Source organism: Rhipicephalus sanguineus, chromosome 4, assembly GCF_013339695.2.
Source record: "Rhipicephalus sanguineus isolate Rsan-2018 chromosome 4, BIME_Rsan_1.4, whole genome shotgun sequence".
Taxonomy (NCBI): Eukaryota; Metazoa; Arthropoda; class Arachnida; order Ixodida; family Ixodidae; genus Rhipicephalus; species Rhipicephalus sanguineus.
The window spans coordinates 52,389,904-52,407,262 of NC_051179.1; the positions used below are offsets into that span (position 1 = coordinate 52,389,904).

The 17,359-nt window shown below is 46.5% G+C and overlaps 1 protein-coding gene across 1 annotated transcript; it reads right to left on the reverse strand.

Moving 5' to 3' along the window:
• Positions 1-8,522: 8,522 nt before the first annotated feature.
• LOC119389998 (uncharacterized) lies at positions 8,523-17,163 on the reverse strand. The gene is made up of 4 exons (XM_037657497.2): positions 16,890-17,163; positions 13,454-13,515; positions 10,937-11,038; positions 8,523-8,693 (listed from the first exon to the last, which is right to left on the reverse strand). The coding sequence occupies exons 1-4, from the start codon at positions 16,939-16,941 to the stop codon at positions 8,544-8,546; spliced, it is 366 nt and encodes a 121-aa protein (XP_037513425.1). The 5' UTR covers positions 16,942-17,163; the 3' UTR covers positions 8,523-8,543.
• Between the last annotated feature and the right edge of the window lie 196 nt (positions 17,164-17,359).

Below are 17,359 nucleotides of genomic sequence, written 5' to 3' on the forward strand. Positions count from 1 at the left end.
TGCTGTTGTGATGTTGGCCCCGGTGACTCGCTTTTGTTCTGCGAGCCTGGTAAGAACTTGACGCAGTACAGAGAGAGGGAGAAAAAAGAAACACATGCGCGCAGAGTCAGCGTTGGTCAGCGTTGTAAAGTGTCCAGCTGGCGTGGAGGCGCTTATGCGCACAGCATTGTAAGATTTCTTATATTGTGTCGCAGCGATACATGGGCGGGTGCATCATGATTGTTTTTCTTTTATTTCGCGACGAGAAAAGCATTTGCATGTTTGTCCTTATGTCCCGTGTAGCAGCTGCTTGCCGGTAACATTCACTGTAAATACCAGGGGCGTAGCCAGAGGTTGGTTGGGGTGGTTGAACCCCCTCCCTCCCGAAAATTTTCGATTTTGCCTGTGTATATATACACGCACTCATACGAACACACGTACGAACATAAAAAGAAAAAAAATGGTAGACTCCCCCCCCCCCCCCCGAAAAAAATGTCTGGCTACGCATCGGGTAAATACGACCACAGTTTGCGACACCTAGCGCTGTTAGTTAAAGTGTGCGGCTCCAGATAACGAAAGAATGAGAAAAAAAGATACCTTCAAGGTGATTCGCGATCAATCTTCCTGTTTACAATAAGGTTTGAGAACGTCCAGTACAAATCTCGACTTCTTGCCGCAGTCATCACCATGATCATTATCAGCATCATCACCGCCACCATCACCACCATTATCTTTATCAGCATATTTTGTGTCCACTGCGACACGAAGGCCTTTCCTAATGATCTCCAATTTACCCTATCATGTACGAGTTGATTCCATATTATTCCTGCGGACTTCTTCATTCGTCACTCTAACTAGCTGCCGTCCTCGGCTGGTTGCGTTTCCCATCCCCTGGTAACAACTACATTGCTCTAACTCACCACCGGTTGTTTGTCCTGCGCATTACGTGGGCGGCCCAGGTCCATTTCTTTCGCTTGATGTCAACTAGAATATCCATTACCCCTGTTTGTTCCCTGATGCATTCTCCTGTCTTCCGACTTGTTAATGTGGCGCCTATCACTTTCCGTTCCATTGCACGCTGCGTGGTCCTTAAATTTTTCTCAAGTTTCTTTCTTATCTCCAAGTTTCAGCCCCGTATGTCAGAACTGGCAGTATGCAGTGATTGTATACTTTTCGCTCTTGGGATGGCGGCAGATTGCCTGTCATTATCTGGGAGTGTCTGCCGTATGCGCTGTATCCCATCCTCACTCTTCGGGTGGATTTCCTTTTCATGAGTATGCTCCCCTGTTAGCAAATGGCCTAGGCATAAAGATCGAATTCATAATGAATTGAATTGTACAGAGCAAAATACGAGACGAAAGACGAAGCAGCACTCACGGACAGCGCTGCTTCTTCGTCTTTCGCCTCGTATTTTGCGCTGTGCACCTGCTTACAAACTTCGACCACTGGTTCTTCTTTATTTTTTTTTTAATTTCGAGAGTTTGCCCAACGGCATACATAGTTAAATATACAGATAGAGGCCGGCTTCCGCGATATACATCAACAGGGCTCTATGGTGGGGTCCATAGAGCCACAAATCATAATCCGGTGGTCTTGTCGGATGAAGGCCCACTGTTCTCAGGTAGCGCCGCCGTATCTGATTGAGGCCAGGACATGTCCACAACAGGTGCTTGATTGTAGCCGCGGACGCTTCAGTGGTACATAATGGGCAAGTATCCCCAAATGGTCCATGCAGATGTTGTGGCCAGGCATAGAACGCGAATTATCAAGCTTATGTCTTGGGCTTCCTAAATTTGTCGCAAATAATATTCTGTATAAAGAAGCGCGCCTGCCTTCTCTTCTTACACGGTTCCAAATTCTAACAGTACGTACCTTCCTAAAGATATATGCGACACCTCAGAGAAGGTCACAGTATGTTTTTATTAATGAGCCGACGTCCTTTTTTAACCATCAATGGTCTAGATTAAGGTGTCCACAAGTGATTGTCGCACAGAAACTCTTGGAAAAAATACAAGTAAACCTTTGTGAGGTACTTGTACTTAACAGATCTCCTCAAACAATTAGAATAGAGTTCGACCATATATTTCCTAAGGAATGCAAACATTTACCCAATAGGTACCTGAATGCCGTTTTGGAAGACCACCTGTCAAATTTAGAACTTTTGCCCACACAGGTCGGGTCTGCTACAGTCACCCTTATGCCTCCACTGCAACGAGAGTGAATCTCTGCATCATTTCTTTTTAACATGCAGATTGTTCACAAATCAAAGAAAACGATTGCTAGATCAACCTCTCCGAAGAATGGGCTTAACTTTATCCCTTCCGGTGGTTCTTTCCTTTGATGCAACTGAAATGGGCTTTAGCCACAGGAACGTTTGCGAAGCCGTGTGCGATTTTTTATGGGAAACAAAAGGAATAGAATGTTAAGTTTATGTACAATTTCACTGTTTCAACCTATTGGTTTCTTAATTTTTTTTTGAAAATCTGGATTGTACCAGTGAATTTAATTTTAAACCATCCTTTCCTAAACATATTCGGATTGTAAAACAATTTTATTTCTAAAATAAGGTGCCACCCGTTTCATGGCCGATCCCCCGCGGTGGGTTGCGTCATATAGCTGAGGACCAACCAACCAACCAACCAACCAACCGACCGACCGACCGACCGACCGACCGACCGACCGACCGACCGACCGACCGACCGACCGACCGACCGACCGACCGAAGGACCGACCGACCGACCGACCGACCGACCGACCGACCGACCGACCGACCGACCGACCGACCGACCGACCGACCGACCGACCGACCGACCGACCGACCGACCAACCAACCAACCAACCATGAATCATGTGATGAATCATGTGATGACAAATCCGTTTTTTTTCTGGACGCCAGGTACTGTTATGTTGATATTTGGTTGAGTAAGGCACCATGGAGGAGTCCGAGGTCATGCGGCAGGAGTGAAGGAAGTTGTATTGATTCACCATGCGCGGTCACTGTTTGGCAGTAAGATGTGCGTGGTCGGTCCGCTAGTAGAGAGGCTAGGTGATGGCGGGGAGTGCGAGCAAGATGTCGTATATGTGTCTTAAGCACTTCAACTTCAATGTGTGTCTTGATGAGGCGGTCTCTTGCGATGGCTATAGTCGCGACTGTTGATGCACTCTGCGGCAAGCCTAGACAAATCCGGAGTGCTTGAGCCTGTGCACCTTGTATCATTATTAGGCGTAGGCTTGTTTTGCTTGCGTTGGATAATGCAGGCAGGCGGCAACGTAGAAATCAGAGGAAAAGAACCCTGTATAGTCGCAACATAGCAGTTGTGGACATTCCCCACGTATTTCCAGCGAATAACTTGAACAAATGACAGATGCCTGTCAACCGCTTTTTCATGTATGAGACGTGAGGGCTCCATGAGACGTCTCTGTCAATTATAACACCTAGGAACTTGTACGATCGGAGGTAAGGTATTCTTTGGCCGTTTATCATTACGCTGTAGCTCTCTGTTGGTTTGCGCGTAAATGCCACAAGTGCACATTTCTCAGAGGAAGTTTCCAGACCTCTATTACGGAGGTAAATGGCAGCTTCAGTGGCCGCTCTTTGAATTCGCGCTCGCAGTTGTAGAAGTGCCTCTGCAGACGTCCAAACGCAGATGTCGTCTGCGTACATTGGCAGTCTGACAGTGCTTGGCAGGTGCTCGTGGAGAGCGATTAGCGTCAGGTTGAAAAGTACAGGGCTAAGTACGCCACCCTGGGGAACACCACGGTGGCTGTAATGTAGCGAAGTGTCGCCGTCCTCGGTGCTCAGGAAAAAAGAACGCTCAGAGAGATAGCTCCATAGCCACTGAAACATCCGACCACCCACTCCTACCTCTCAGAGAGCGGCGAGGGTAGCTTCATGGGTGACGTTTTCATACGCCCCTTTAACATCAAGGAATAAAGAAGCGCAGAGACGCAGGCGGAACAATTGCCGGCCATGCAGGCCAGGCTAACCCCGCCTGCTGCAACATCACCACCACCACCACCACCACCACCACCACCACCACCAGAGACGCTTACGGCCTTTTTCTTGTTGTACGTAGGTGACCAGGTCGACGACGCTGTCAATCGATGACCGACCACGGCGAAACCCTGTCATAGCATCTGGGTAGATGTTGTGATGCTCCAAGTACCATTCTAGGCGTCCTAGTACCATCCTCTCCATTATTTTGCCCACGCAGTCAGTGCGATGGTGACTTGCCAATGATGACTTGCCAATGGACCAATGGTGACTTGTCAGGCTTCAGTAATGGAACCAGGCGACTGGTCTTCCAGTTTATGGGAATGGTGCCCTCTCGCCAGGATTCATTGTACATCTCGAGGAGAGCAATTCTCGCACGCTCGCAAAGATGACACAGTGCTCTGTAGGAAATACCATCAGGTCCGGGTGCTGATGTCCGTCCACACAATGCCAGTGCTGCTTTAAGCTCATGGATTGAAAAAGGTAGGTCCATGCGGTGGTCACGCGATATCGGACAGCCACTTGAAGGCGCGAAGTTGTGATTTGTGAGCTGGCTGGATAATTTGGCACAGAACTCTTCTGCCACGTCGATCTCCGATCGCTGTTGAGACAGGGATAGAGCCTTAAATGGAGACCGCTGGACGGGGGGTATCCGGAGCCCTCTTACTGTCCTCCACAAGTGTGATAAAAGCTTTCGGGGATCTAACGACTCGCAGAAGGCAGACCAACGTTGTGACTCTAACTTGCCTATCCGGCGTTGCATCTTCTTCTGTAAGCGTCTAGCGGTCCGTAAATCATCGAGTGCTTTCGTGCGTCGGTACCTTCGTTCAGCACGTCACCGGAGTGCCCGAAGTCGCTCCAATTCCACATCAAATTCCGTTACTTTCTAAGAGTATGTGAGAGTGCACATCGTGTCTTGCACTGTACACTTTATTGCCTCTTCTGAGTCAAGTGAGATGCTGCTGTCTTGACATTGTTCTTCTATGAGTGATTGAAATTTGGTCCAGTACACTCTTTAGATGGTGTCGCGTACCTTGAGAGGCAACAATCCTCTGATCTTCACATATGTGGGGATATGGTCACTTCCATGTGTTTCTATCTCCGCGAACCACCGGGTACGTCTGGTGAGGCTTCGTGAGACAAAAGCCAAGTCAAGGCAGCTGCTGTATGCAGAGCCACGTAAAAACGTGTGACTTCCGTCATTTAGCAAGCAAAGCTCATTGTCTGAAGCAAAAGCTATCAGACTTCTGCCTTTCGCACTGATCCTTGGGCTCTCCCAGAACGTATGGTGAGCGTTAAAGTCCCCAACGATGACCCATGGGCCAGCAGTAGATGATAGTATATGTCGTAGTCTTTTTTTGATCAAATCTGCTTGATGGAGACAGGTAGGCACCTACAACAGTGACAGTAAGACCCTTTTTCTTTACTGTTAGGCATACATATTGGTTATCGTCGTCAGGTTGTACAGGCTGAAGAACGTACGTCAGGTCGCGGCGAATAAACAGAAGCTTACTGTTTCCACCCACAGCAGCCGACATAAATGATTCATATCCGGAGAGTATGATTGCGTTCGATAAGTTTGGCTCACAGATGACGATGGTAGGAAACATATTGGTGAACCCCAACCGACGGAAATCAGCAATGCGTGATCTCAGTCCCCGGGCATTCCATTGGAAAATTGCTGCTTTTCGGACCTCTTCCCTGAAATCCGATTACTTCAAATAACAATTATGCAATATTACATTATTTTCATACATTAATCCACCTTAATCTATCTTCGCTAAACTAATCTGAACGGTATTACACACCGTAATCCACGTTAAGTCACTTTGATCCACTTAAGATAACAACTGTACAATACTACATTCTGTTCCATTCCTTAATCTAGCTTTTCTACACTATTCAACCCTTTAATCCACACTAATTACACCTCTTTATAGTACTGGGCACATTATTCACTTTAGGCCACCCTGACTCACTTCAAATAACATTGATATAGTCTATATCACATCACACCTCAAATCCATCTTTTTGAGACTATTCCACACCTTAATCCACCCTAATGTTTCCTTTCTATAGTACTCCACATTTTAATCCACCTTAATCCACTCTGACACACTTACTAACATTGATATAGTACTCGATGTCATATCGCACCTTAATCCACCTTAATCCATCTTTTCTGTAATAATCTACACCCTAATCTTCACCCCAATCCACCTTAATCAATCCTCTACATATTACTCCAGACTTTAATCCACCTTAATCCGCTCTGACTCACTTCAAATAACATTGATACAGTACTCCATATCGTATCGCACCTTAATGCACCTTTTCTGTATTAATATACACCTTAATTCGTACCCCAATCCACCTTAATCCATCATTTCTATACCACTTCACACTTTAATACACCTTAATCCGCTCTGACACACTTCAAATAACATTGATATAGTACTCCATATCGTATCGCACCTTAATCCACCTTTTCTGTATTAATCTACACCTTCATCCGTACCACACTCCACCTTAATCAATCATCTCTATACACCTTCACACTTTAATGTACTTTAATGCATTCTGACTGCTCCTCTACGCATTTAATCTTAACCCTAATCTACTTGAAGCCACAGCGATTCAGACACATAAAGGCACGCATGCGCATATGCACGCATTAAACTTTTGCCCACACAAGTAAAATCATATGCACTTGGATGGAAGCTTAGTTACGCATATGGACATACAATCACAACACAATGCGCTATGGGAAGAACCAACGAGCACACGCACACACATCTTGCACCCGCGTAATCAATTTCTCTCCCTCTCTTCGATCTCCTAAAGACTTTCACGTTCGCACAAAAGCCGAACAACACATGTTCTGCCATTGCAATACCAACGCGAACCGTTTTCAATCGTTTTACAGTTCCACCTTCACACATTTCAACACAGTTTGCCCTCCCTGCGAAGATGTTGAACCAGAAACCCTGGAGTGTGGCTTCACTGCATGGTCTCATAAGATCTCGCTGTAACTCAGAAACGGCGTAACGATCAAGTTCCGTTTCTGCGCGTGTCATTCAAAGACAGCCCTCTGTAATCGGTGTTAGCTGAAATTTCTTAAAACTCGGCAGATATATTGAGATATAGTGTTTTTAAAACACCACGCATTCAGTTACGGTGGTGTACTGCGGTGAAGCTCCAGAAAAGCTAAAGGGGCAATGTCCAAAATTTCTGGGTATGCCATAGCACCGGCGGTGGGCGGGGTTAATAATTAAGCCAGTGACTTCTAGAGCTTATTTTGCACTGAAATATTCTTTTAGAGTCCATTTCTCACATGTTTACAGGTACAATACACCCTCTACTTCAATTTTTCGCTGAAAACCGCATATTGTTGGTTGACTGTATCATGACCCCATTGAAGAAACCCAGGCGGTCAAAATGTTCTAGTAACGTTGGTCAAAATTAACCCGCGGTGCCCACCAGTACGGCTGGCCTGATTATCATGCCATGCTTTTGAGACGTATAAAACACCAGAATTAAGTCGTGACAATGGTCTTGCGACAGATTTATAAACGAACTTGGTGAGAACATAAGTCGTGAAACGTTTCGGCGTTAAAACTAAGTAGAGCACTGCACGGGCCTGATTTTCCGGCCCGGGCCCGGCCCGGGCCCCGGCGTTCCAGGGTGCGCGTGTTCGTGACCAGGCCCGGCCCGTGCCCGCTAGAGGATATTAGTTATTGATGATTATTAATCATGCCTCGCGCTTTGTAGCGGGCGATCGGACGGAAAATCCGGTGTGTACATGCATCGAAATGTTGCTTTGCCCACGGTGGTAGTTCAGCGGTTAAGCTTTTCGCTGTCAAGTCCTAGGACGCGGTTGCGATTCCCGCGGCCACGGCGGCCGCATTTTGATGGGGGCGAAATGCATACAGCATCAAATAACCGCACCAGTATAGATATATACCCTTCGCATTAGTGTTATAATAATGTAATAGTATCGAGTGTAATCGCAAAAATGGTTACGGGGAAAATGCTTGTAGAACGGTTTTTTGTGGAAAAGAAAAAAAAATGTTCGTTTTTGTGGAAAAGAAAAAAAAATAGAACTTCAACTGTTTTTCTGTTTTCTTTGCTAAGCTTTACTAAGAACCAGCTCTTTGCACGCGTCACTTCAGCTTGGCACAGAATGCCTTAGACTATGCAGTGCATAACTTTCGCGCGTGCTTGAAGGGCCGACTTAGGCCTTTTAATGAGCGGGCCCGAGTCCGGCCCGGCCCGCAGCCTCAAGCCCGGGTCCGGCCCAGGCCTGCGGCTTCAAGCCCGGGCCCGGCCCAGGCCCGCACTTTCAAGCCCGAGCCCAGCCTGGGCCCGCCGGCAAACGCTTCGGACGGCCCGGCCCGGGCTTTCGGGCCGGCCCGGGCCCGTGCAGTGCTCTGAAACAAAGTGCTACTGAGAAACTTGACTCAAAAGTCCGTGAGCAACGTTACGCATGCGAAAGAAAACCGTTAGTGCCAATGTTTTCTTTTATTGCCATCAAAACGCCCCGATCACAGCGCTAATTGCTGGTTGCACTTTAATCGAGCCTCAGAGGAGCCGGAGTGGTGGTTGTTGGCTCGGCAGTCATCATTATGGCCGTGAAGTTAAATTGAGGAGCCTTTGTTACCGGTCCTGTAGGTTTTACGCATCTGCCATGGAAACAAACGCCTTTCAGAATGAGCAGCCTCTGCAAGAGAGAAGGAGAAACAGATGGTGGTGTAGGATCGGTATATTTCGACGATTTCTTACACCTGTGTTCGAGTTCGCTACGAATCAACAACTCTAAGGATGCTCAGGATACGCCTAAACCATGTCTGCAACCATTCTGCGCTCGATTTACTGGCAAGCATTAGTCTGTTGCGCAATTTTATTTTTGGTGTTTGCATTTTACTTACTCTATAGTAAAGAGCTAACCAACGGGTCGCTTAGAAGCTTATTCCCAAACGTGGTATATTACGGAAGCCTGTCAGAGACAAAAAAAGGAAAGTTTCTATTGATGCGTGCCAGGTGATAAGAGTTTAGCAGGACCCTACATTCTATTCGTTTCTATTATACATGGGTTCATTGGTTACTGTGGAGAAGGTGAGCACCTCGGCTAATCATCTCCATGTTATGCAGCAATGAATGAATGAATGAATGAATGAATGAATAGAAAAACAATACTGATCGACCCTCGTTTCTTCGTCTGATACTGCACGAACCAAAAAATAAACCACACGTTCTCCACGCTCATACGCCAACTACGCTTAGAAGTAGCCTACGCGCCTCACCTCTTGTGTCGCACAAAAATAACAATGCCCTTACATTGTAGCTTCTGCGATAACTCCGACGCGTGAGTTTGCAGCAAATTATCGCGGAGCGTCAAGGTAACCAATGTGGTGTGCGTCAGTGTGACCGCTGGAATATCGTTTACAGACGGCCTCTGACAGTGAGCAAAGTGCTTCTCTCGTGGTCATGCCCTGATAAGTGCAGGCACGCTGCGAGTGCTTTTCATAATTATTTTATTGCGATAACAATTATATGGACAGTCTCGGCTGGTTTTTTGTCCGTCCCCGTCACCGTCATTCTCCGTATATGTATGAGTATGTATATATATATGGAAGTCCCAAAGAAAAATAACTCAGAGAAATCCTTCCGAAGCGCGGAATCGAGCCAGGGACCTCTCGCTCCGCAGCCCGTGGCGCTATCCACTACGCCACGAAACGCCGATCCTCTAGGGAGCTATTTTTATTGCATGTTAATGTTATCAGCCTCCAGCAGATGGCAGTACTGGGCTGTCTTAACAGTGTGCTCTTTTTTTCTTCAAAGGACTGATGTCGCGTTAGTTATGTCGTTATATAAGTATGTATGTCAAAAATTTAAGAAAGAAGATGAGTGGGCTATTTCAATCCTGTGTTGTAGCTGACCATTCTGTGAATTCTGAAAAGTGCTTTAGACGTAGACACCCATACATACAATTCATGTGCGCATGCTTAATTCGTTGCTTTTGTAGCGTTAGCTACACTGGCCTAGCCGAGCCAGTTTCGCGTGGCTCCTCAAGAGCCGTGCTGCGTATGCGCGAGGATCAGTGATGTCACACAGCTGACGCATCGAAGCCGGCACCTCCCGCGCACTCCACCGCTGCCGCGCGCGACTCGCTGCCGCCGGTCTGCCCTTTCCAGAGGAGTGACGTCGTAGACGAGGTAGACGTACTGGCGCCGGCGCGCGCGCATCTATTCGCCTTCGCTGTGCAGTCGCCGTCTGACACTGCGATGGAGCCGCTTGATAGCGCCTCTGAGTGGCGTTTGCCAGTGTGGTTTAGCCATGAAGAAGGAGAGCGCAAATGCTGCTCAACGGCGCAGAAGAGCCGAGAAGCTTATCTCATCGGATCCCGAAGTGGTTGCCTGGCAAAATAAATATACATGTGCCACATAATATATATATACCATGTGTGTGTCATTGGAGCATCAGTAAGCATGATAATCAAGCTAATCCTAGACAATCAGGAAAGCTAAGAACAATCAGCTGAACCTTCGCTAACGCTACGTTATCCTGACATAGCCGAGCTAAACCACTGCAACGTTTTTTTATATGTTCTCTTTTCCTTTTTATTATTACTTAAGTTCCGAAGTCTCGATTTTGGCGTATCCGGCAATGACGCGGAGTACCTTCAAACATTTTTACATCTCGACAAAATAAAAAATAAAACTACACGAAAATTTCAACGAGCTTCGGGTATGTTCACCGCAGAGGCATGACTTCTTAACAAGCTGTATCGTCGTCGCAGGGTCTTAATTGGCAAGCTTGGCGGGCTATGTTTGGCTCTGTACCGCAAGCAAAACTAGATATCCTGGTGAAATGAAACCGCTGTAACACGTCCTGCGTCTTTATACATACTTACACTGGCGTAGAATGGCAGAAAATAGTAGTTCCCAGATTTAAGGTGCTTACCCTGCACTGAGTTCCGTCTGCAACTTGTTGTTCTTGATACTTCGGCACGAACAAAACCCAGCTAACTCTGCAATACCTCACGCACGGCTTGAAAGGAATGTACTGAAAAGAGATGAAAGATACGATTGCTATACGCAGTGAAATTATACGTTTAAGATAATCTGTTGCATCCTGACGCTTTAAAAGAGATCCAACTTGCGGAACAGCTATCTACTCTAAATCATCAAATAATATTTTTTTCTAAACACACACCAATCAGGAAAAAAAGACACCTGAAAGTGAGGGCCTGATTTAAGCTGTTACAAAAACTCACACGGCGCTTTATACCTTTACCTAAGACGACTCGAAGGTGAAAGCCATGTTCTTATTTTTCTCAATCCATAATATTCATCCCCCCCCCCCAACCCAAATCTTTGTGCACCCAACGTGGTTTTTTACTGCCTCCGGAATCTCAGACATTGGAAGGTTTCTGCATCTCACGTGCTTTAGCAGTGGCTCCGGGAACGGCCCACCTTTGACCAAGCGACGGTGTCATGCGATAACGTCATCATGTGTTGTCACTTTATGCGACGTAATAGTTACGCCATAGTGACGTCATGCTAACGTCACAAAACTTGGTGATTTATGACTTCACGATGGCGTCATCACGTAATGATGATTTTTTTGCATCACTCATGTTGACGGCCGACACCAAAGGTCACTTTTCGTGTTTGATGAGGCATCTATCACATTCGCCTTAATAATTGGACCGCTCAACGCAGCCGGTATAGCGGGTGCACGAAATCATCGACCCAGATTTAGACGCAATACTTACTGGACTCTGTCAACATCGGGTTAAGCTACACTTGGGGTGCCTAGGAGGGCTGAAACGGGCTGAAGATTGTACATTTCTCATTTGAAAGCGTACTTCGATGCGAAGGTGCTGCGCCCTTCGCGCTGTCGGTTCGCTTGATGACCGATCGCACTGGTACCGGTGCAACGAGGGTCGGTACACTTTCAGTGGCACGATCAAAAGCCCTGTCACCTACAGCACGACGACTCGCGATCATCGGCTGCGTCGTTGTCGGCGTAGTCCGATGGAATGATCTCCCTAGCTACGCGGTCTGGCGACTATGCCTTGTCATTCGATGGCGTCGGCATCTTGCCGGTTCCGTATCGCCTAGTCATCGTGCCTTAAACAAGTACGCCAAGTCAGGCATGCGCTGACGGCACCAGAAGAAACAACAACAACAAAAAACTCGCAGGGTTTCTTATGCATTCCCTTCACGCGGCTCGAAGGCGAAAACCATCTTCTTTTTCTTCTCAGTCGATGTACTGATCCTGCTCCGCCACCCTTCGAAAGCTTTATGTACCTAACGTGGTTTTGCACTAACTCCAAGATCGGAGGCACCTCAGCTGGTTTTGCATTGCCTCCGTGATTGACCCTCCTTTGACCAAGCTACGATGTTATGTGATGAGGTCATCATGTGCGGTCACGTCACGTGACATCACAGTGACATCACAATTTTGGCGGTTTGTGACGTCATATGGTGACGTTCACATGATGATGATTTTTCGCATCACTCGTCCTCGATGCCGCGGGACGCCAACGTCAACGGTCAAATTTCGCGTTTGATGAGGCATCTAAGGCTTTCGTCTTGAAAATGTACCGACGCTTGTGAAAGCTCCCTCGCTAACGTGAAGTCTCACCAATAGGTGACGCAGAGATTTTTGGCATATTTGGTTTCAATAAACAAAAGTGCCTAATACATAGTTCACGCTATAGTGAACCATATATTAAGCACTATTCCATGCTCTAGGCACAGTCCTGACAACTTCAATGCGGCTTTTTGTTTTGAACGTACAGTTGCATGCGTACCCAGGCATGCGTTGTCTGCACCGCATCAACGGGGCTCGAGTTTTAAAGCGAAATCTGTCAACGCCGCTTGCAGCAGCACGAGTGGGTGCGCATCTGCAATAGCTCGAAAGTTGACCTCAGAGATGGAGCAGAGTGCGGGGACCCTACCGTGATGTTTCGCGACTTCTCCCTTAGGGTTGAGTGCATTCGCTCTTGAACCATGAAGAAGGTGGATTGGAGAGGAGAATTAGTTCTGACGAAATACTTGAGGACAATCGGTGAAAGGAAAGGGTGGCTGAAGGGCGCAGTTATCTGCACATCAAAAGCGAGCACACGGAACGGAAGATCAGGCCAAGAAATTCTGCAGCAGAGCGCGTCGAGAACCAGGAGTCATAAAAATCAAAAGTGGGAGAAACACGTATTGTAGATGCGATGTTAATAATAGGGGCAAAGAACAAACACCATAAAGGTTTGCAAATGCGGTGAAAGAGAATTCAGTAGTTAAGATCTCTTTAATAGAAACGGTGTCTCGCTATTTCAGGCGCCAAGCCAACTGCCTGAGATAAATTCATATTGAACAAAGATTCACAACAGCATGAGCCATATCTCTGCCGAGTGCTGTCGGCGCAGTGGGCATGGTCAGGACGGTGATGACGACAACGTGGTTTATTACGACTCACCAGTTCGCCTTTGCACTCCGCACCGTTTTTCATTTTCACTTTTTCTGCGGCGTAGACGACCACTGAAAAAATAGGCAGACATTGTATGAATCCAATTCTTCTGATGGAAACCATTCTGCCACAGAGCAAAAGTCAATATTTTTTTATTTATGTCTTCTGCGTCTAAAAGATAGTCAAAGCTATTACACATTGAGTAGCATTTTTTTCACACATTGAATATGGCATGTTTTAGAAAGTGTATAATCGACGCATGTGGTGGCGAAATGATTGAAAGAGATGAAGCCCGAGGAGACTGGAAGCAGTCTGACATTCAAGTGAAGCCTTTGCTGTCGAATAGTATGGGAATTCAGCTTCAGTGAAAGAGATAAATACAATTTGCTGTACATACTTAATTTTGGCCTGAAGTTTCAACCGCGGAAATGGGACAGAAGACAGAATTTGCGCTTCACAATGTCTCCTTCGTCCCATTTTCGATACTTTAATTTTGCGAAGTAAATATGAGCATCAAACCTGAACACCAACTTGCTCAAGCGGTCCTTTTGTACGAATGCGGTCTTTATTACTGCATGTTCTGCGTTACGCAGCATCAGGGTTTCAAACTGAAAGTTATATTTTACTTTGAATGTGCGTAACAATCCTGGCAGTAACAACATAGTCACCAGGCTGCATGCATTGATGTATGACAAGTTTTGTGTATATTTTTGCGGATAACTGAGAGTAAAATATAAATACAGTTTCGCGCTCATTTACATGGCTTGGCTGACTTTCAAGCCCATAGCTCGGTGAAATGGTAAACGCTAAAGTCACACAGTTCGAACTGAAACAAGCTGTAAACATGATACGGTTCTTCATGAGCGTCATGTTTGTTTTTTTTTTTATCCCCGCAGTCGTCCCTGCTCACGATAGCAGCTCAACCACTATGTGCGAGAAGCGGCGTCACACGCTCCATCGACTTCACTGCTATAGAAAGTGTATGTACACAGTTGGGGTGGCTCCGTGGCTGCGCTCCGATTTTACTTTGGGCTGACTGATAGGGTTTATTTTAATGCAATACCACTGCTGGGCTCTTTCACCGAGTTGTTGGTCGTTGTCCGTCTACCTTCTAGCCGATCATCAGGCAGCACGCAAGCCACGTTCATTAAACTGGGCATGAGTTCCTCGGTTGATATGACTCTTTGTCTCATAACACGTACGTACTGATACACTAGCTACCGAGTCCGTTCTCTGCACAACTATGCTGTAAAACAACAACCGGTATAGTGAATGGCCGCAAATAGTACTTGCTATCGGGATAGTATGGTGCATCTTTATCAACAGCAGACTAAGCACCAAAAACGCGACCACCCCAAAACACTTACCCATTCTACGTATGTTCTGTGAGCGCCCGTCTTGTGTTATGAGTTCTTGTGCGGTCGCGTTTTTGGCGCTAAGTATACTGCTGATACTAAAGAATATCCTCAAGTACGAACATATACAGGTATATGCGTGATCACTTGTTAAGGAAACTATAACTCCGATTCACTTATTGAGGAAAAAAACTCTGTATGGTTTCCTTTCTCAGGATTTCTAAGTAAAGTTGAAAGTTCGGCAACAGTGTTCTATCTCTGCTTGCTGTACTAACGAAACAGCAAGGAGACAGTACACGCAAGGACAGCAGTGGTCCGAAAAAGGTGCAGCTGTGGTCCTGTCGATTCAGGGTCGTAACGTGAATTTCTTTTTTTTTTTTTTGCGGGGGGGGGGTGTATGCGTACGTCTTTTTGTATGTGTGCGTGTATATATACATATGCAAAAGTGAAAAATTTCCGGGAGGGGATGGAGGTTGAGGTTGAACACCCCAAATGGCTACGCCAGTGTGTCGACTCGTTTCTTCATTGTGTGTATTGCCTCCGTGCGCTGCTTCACACGTTAAGATAGAGATTTCTCGTTTGGTGCGCCTGCTTGGCCGGTATCACCAGTACAGTGCCCGGATCGGCTCAATGGGGTCGGCGTACCGATCCTGCAGCCGCTGTGTCACGAAAAAGTTAGCCAATTCTGGAGAGAGTATGCTACAATTAAACGACTGAATACAATGTTCTCTTTGGTCGCTTTCACTCACATTCTGTAATTTCTTAACAAGGACGAAATCAAGGCATTTAAGCGAGTCAAATAATCGATGCAAGAAACTTTGTTTGCATCTACTTTATGCGTGGCTCTTTTGTACAGGCTGTATAAACAAAGGCAGCAAAATAAGATACTGGAGAAGGGGAATAGGGACGTCATGGTAAGATTCGACACACTGCAGCATAGCCTTGTGTGGAAGTCCCGCAGCCTTGAGCGAAACTTGACTCTTGTTATGACGTCACTGTTTCGTCAGTACAACAGCAGAGATAGAACGCTGTTGCCTTCAATGGGTGGGTACTTCAGACGCTAGCGTATTGTGCGCTACCAATTAAACTGCTACCGTAGACAGATATCATCGCTTGTTATACTTTCAATGAATGATTGATTACGCGAATTCATGTTTTGGAACAAAGCTACGCGACCATGTGTGACCGAGGCCCGAAATCAGGAATCGATGTGGCTTATTGTCGCAGAACCTACGCATCTAGCATGATTGAAGCTGTGATAGATGGATTACCATTGACCATCTGGCAGGGGCGTAGCCAGAAATTTTTCCAGGAGGGGGAAGGGGGTGAACGGCCGTATTTTATGTATGTTCGTGCGTGTTTGTATGTGTGCGCTTACATATACACGGGCGAAATTTAAAAACCTTGAGCTTTGGGGAGGGGGGTTGAACCCCCCCCCCTCTCTCTCGGCTATGCCGATGCCATCTGCGTTTCCTTAGACTGATGAGCACGGGGACTGAGCCGACAGTTTTTTTATTCTATTTTAGACAAAAGCAGAGCGATGCCATCGCCACCTGAAATCGAACTGGAGTATTTGTACACCGCGGCAGAGCTCTAAATCAGGTGATGACTCATCGCGATGAGCGGATGTACGGTGCACAGCGTTGCCAGCCTACAGCTCGCAGTCGCACAGGGAAAAAACAGCAGCGCCACCTCACTAGCAACGCGATTCTAGCACGGACTGAATTTTGCGAGTTCACTCATTTTATTCTGACGAAATCTGAGCAGAAATCTTTGCCTCTCGCCTTGACTCGTAGTGAACTCTGCGGTTAATTCATGAAATAACAACATGTTTCAAGGGCACGTGATTCAGTGAAAAAAAAAGCTATATCAAAGTTCAGGTCTCGCTGCACAATGGCACGCAAAGTGGCTCAAATTTTTGCTCCTCGAAACCACCTTGACGCACTCAAAAGATTGTCTCTATGAAACACGTTACTCGTCTCAGACGCGCATGCGCGGTAGACATGTTGACGAGAATGACGATTTGAAGTGACATCATTCTTTTTTTTTACATTCTTGTATGTTGCAGAAGATGAGGAACTCGTACTTACCCAGAATGCAGGAAAGAAGCATCAGTTTAACGCAAGGAAATGATTCCGGCATCGTGTCGCTAACCTAATTCGGGAGGGAGGTCCTTAGATCTATAACCAGTTAGTTTCCTTTTGTTCAACTTCGACGCCTCGTCGGCAAGGCCTAGTACTCGGACCTTAGCGACTTATTCCGCCGATCGTGCTGGCCGCTGCTGTCGAAGAAACAGGCACACCTTCGGATGGCCATTGTTTCGTGCACAGAACTGCCGTGCCTGGAGTTGCCACACGTTGACCTAAGCGCTTAGACATAGAGCTTATTGTGCTTTGTTTGAAAGCGCCGAATATACCTTTTTTTTCTTGGTTGTATTTATGTTAACTTTTGTCGGTCTTGCAGGGAGTTCTTTCGTGCATTTTTATCCCACGAATATGAAATACCTGCAACCTCTGAACACTGAGCACCTAGAACAAGTGTTCGCAAATAGACTGTGAAA

Coding starts and splice junctions, on each gene's coding strand:
- LOC119389998 (XM_037657497.2), bottom strand. CDS start 16,941: ATGCCGGAATCATTTCCTTGCGTTAAACTGATGCTTCTTTCCTGCATT. Junction 13,516..16,889: donor GCTTCTTTCCTGCATTCTGG/GTAAGTACGAGT, acceptor CTATTTTTTCAG/TGGTCGTCTACGCCGCAGAA. Junction 11,039..13,453: donor CGGAGTGCAAAGGCGAACTG/GTGAGTCGTAAT, acceptor ATCTCTTTTCAG/TACATTCCTTTCAAGCCGTG.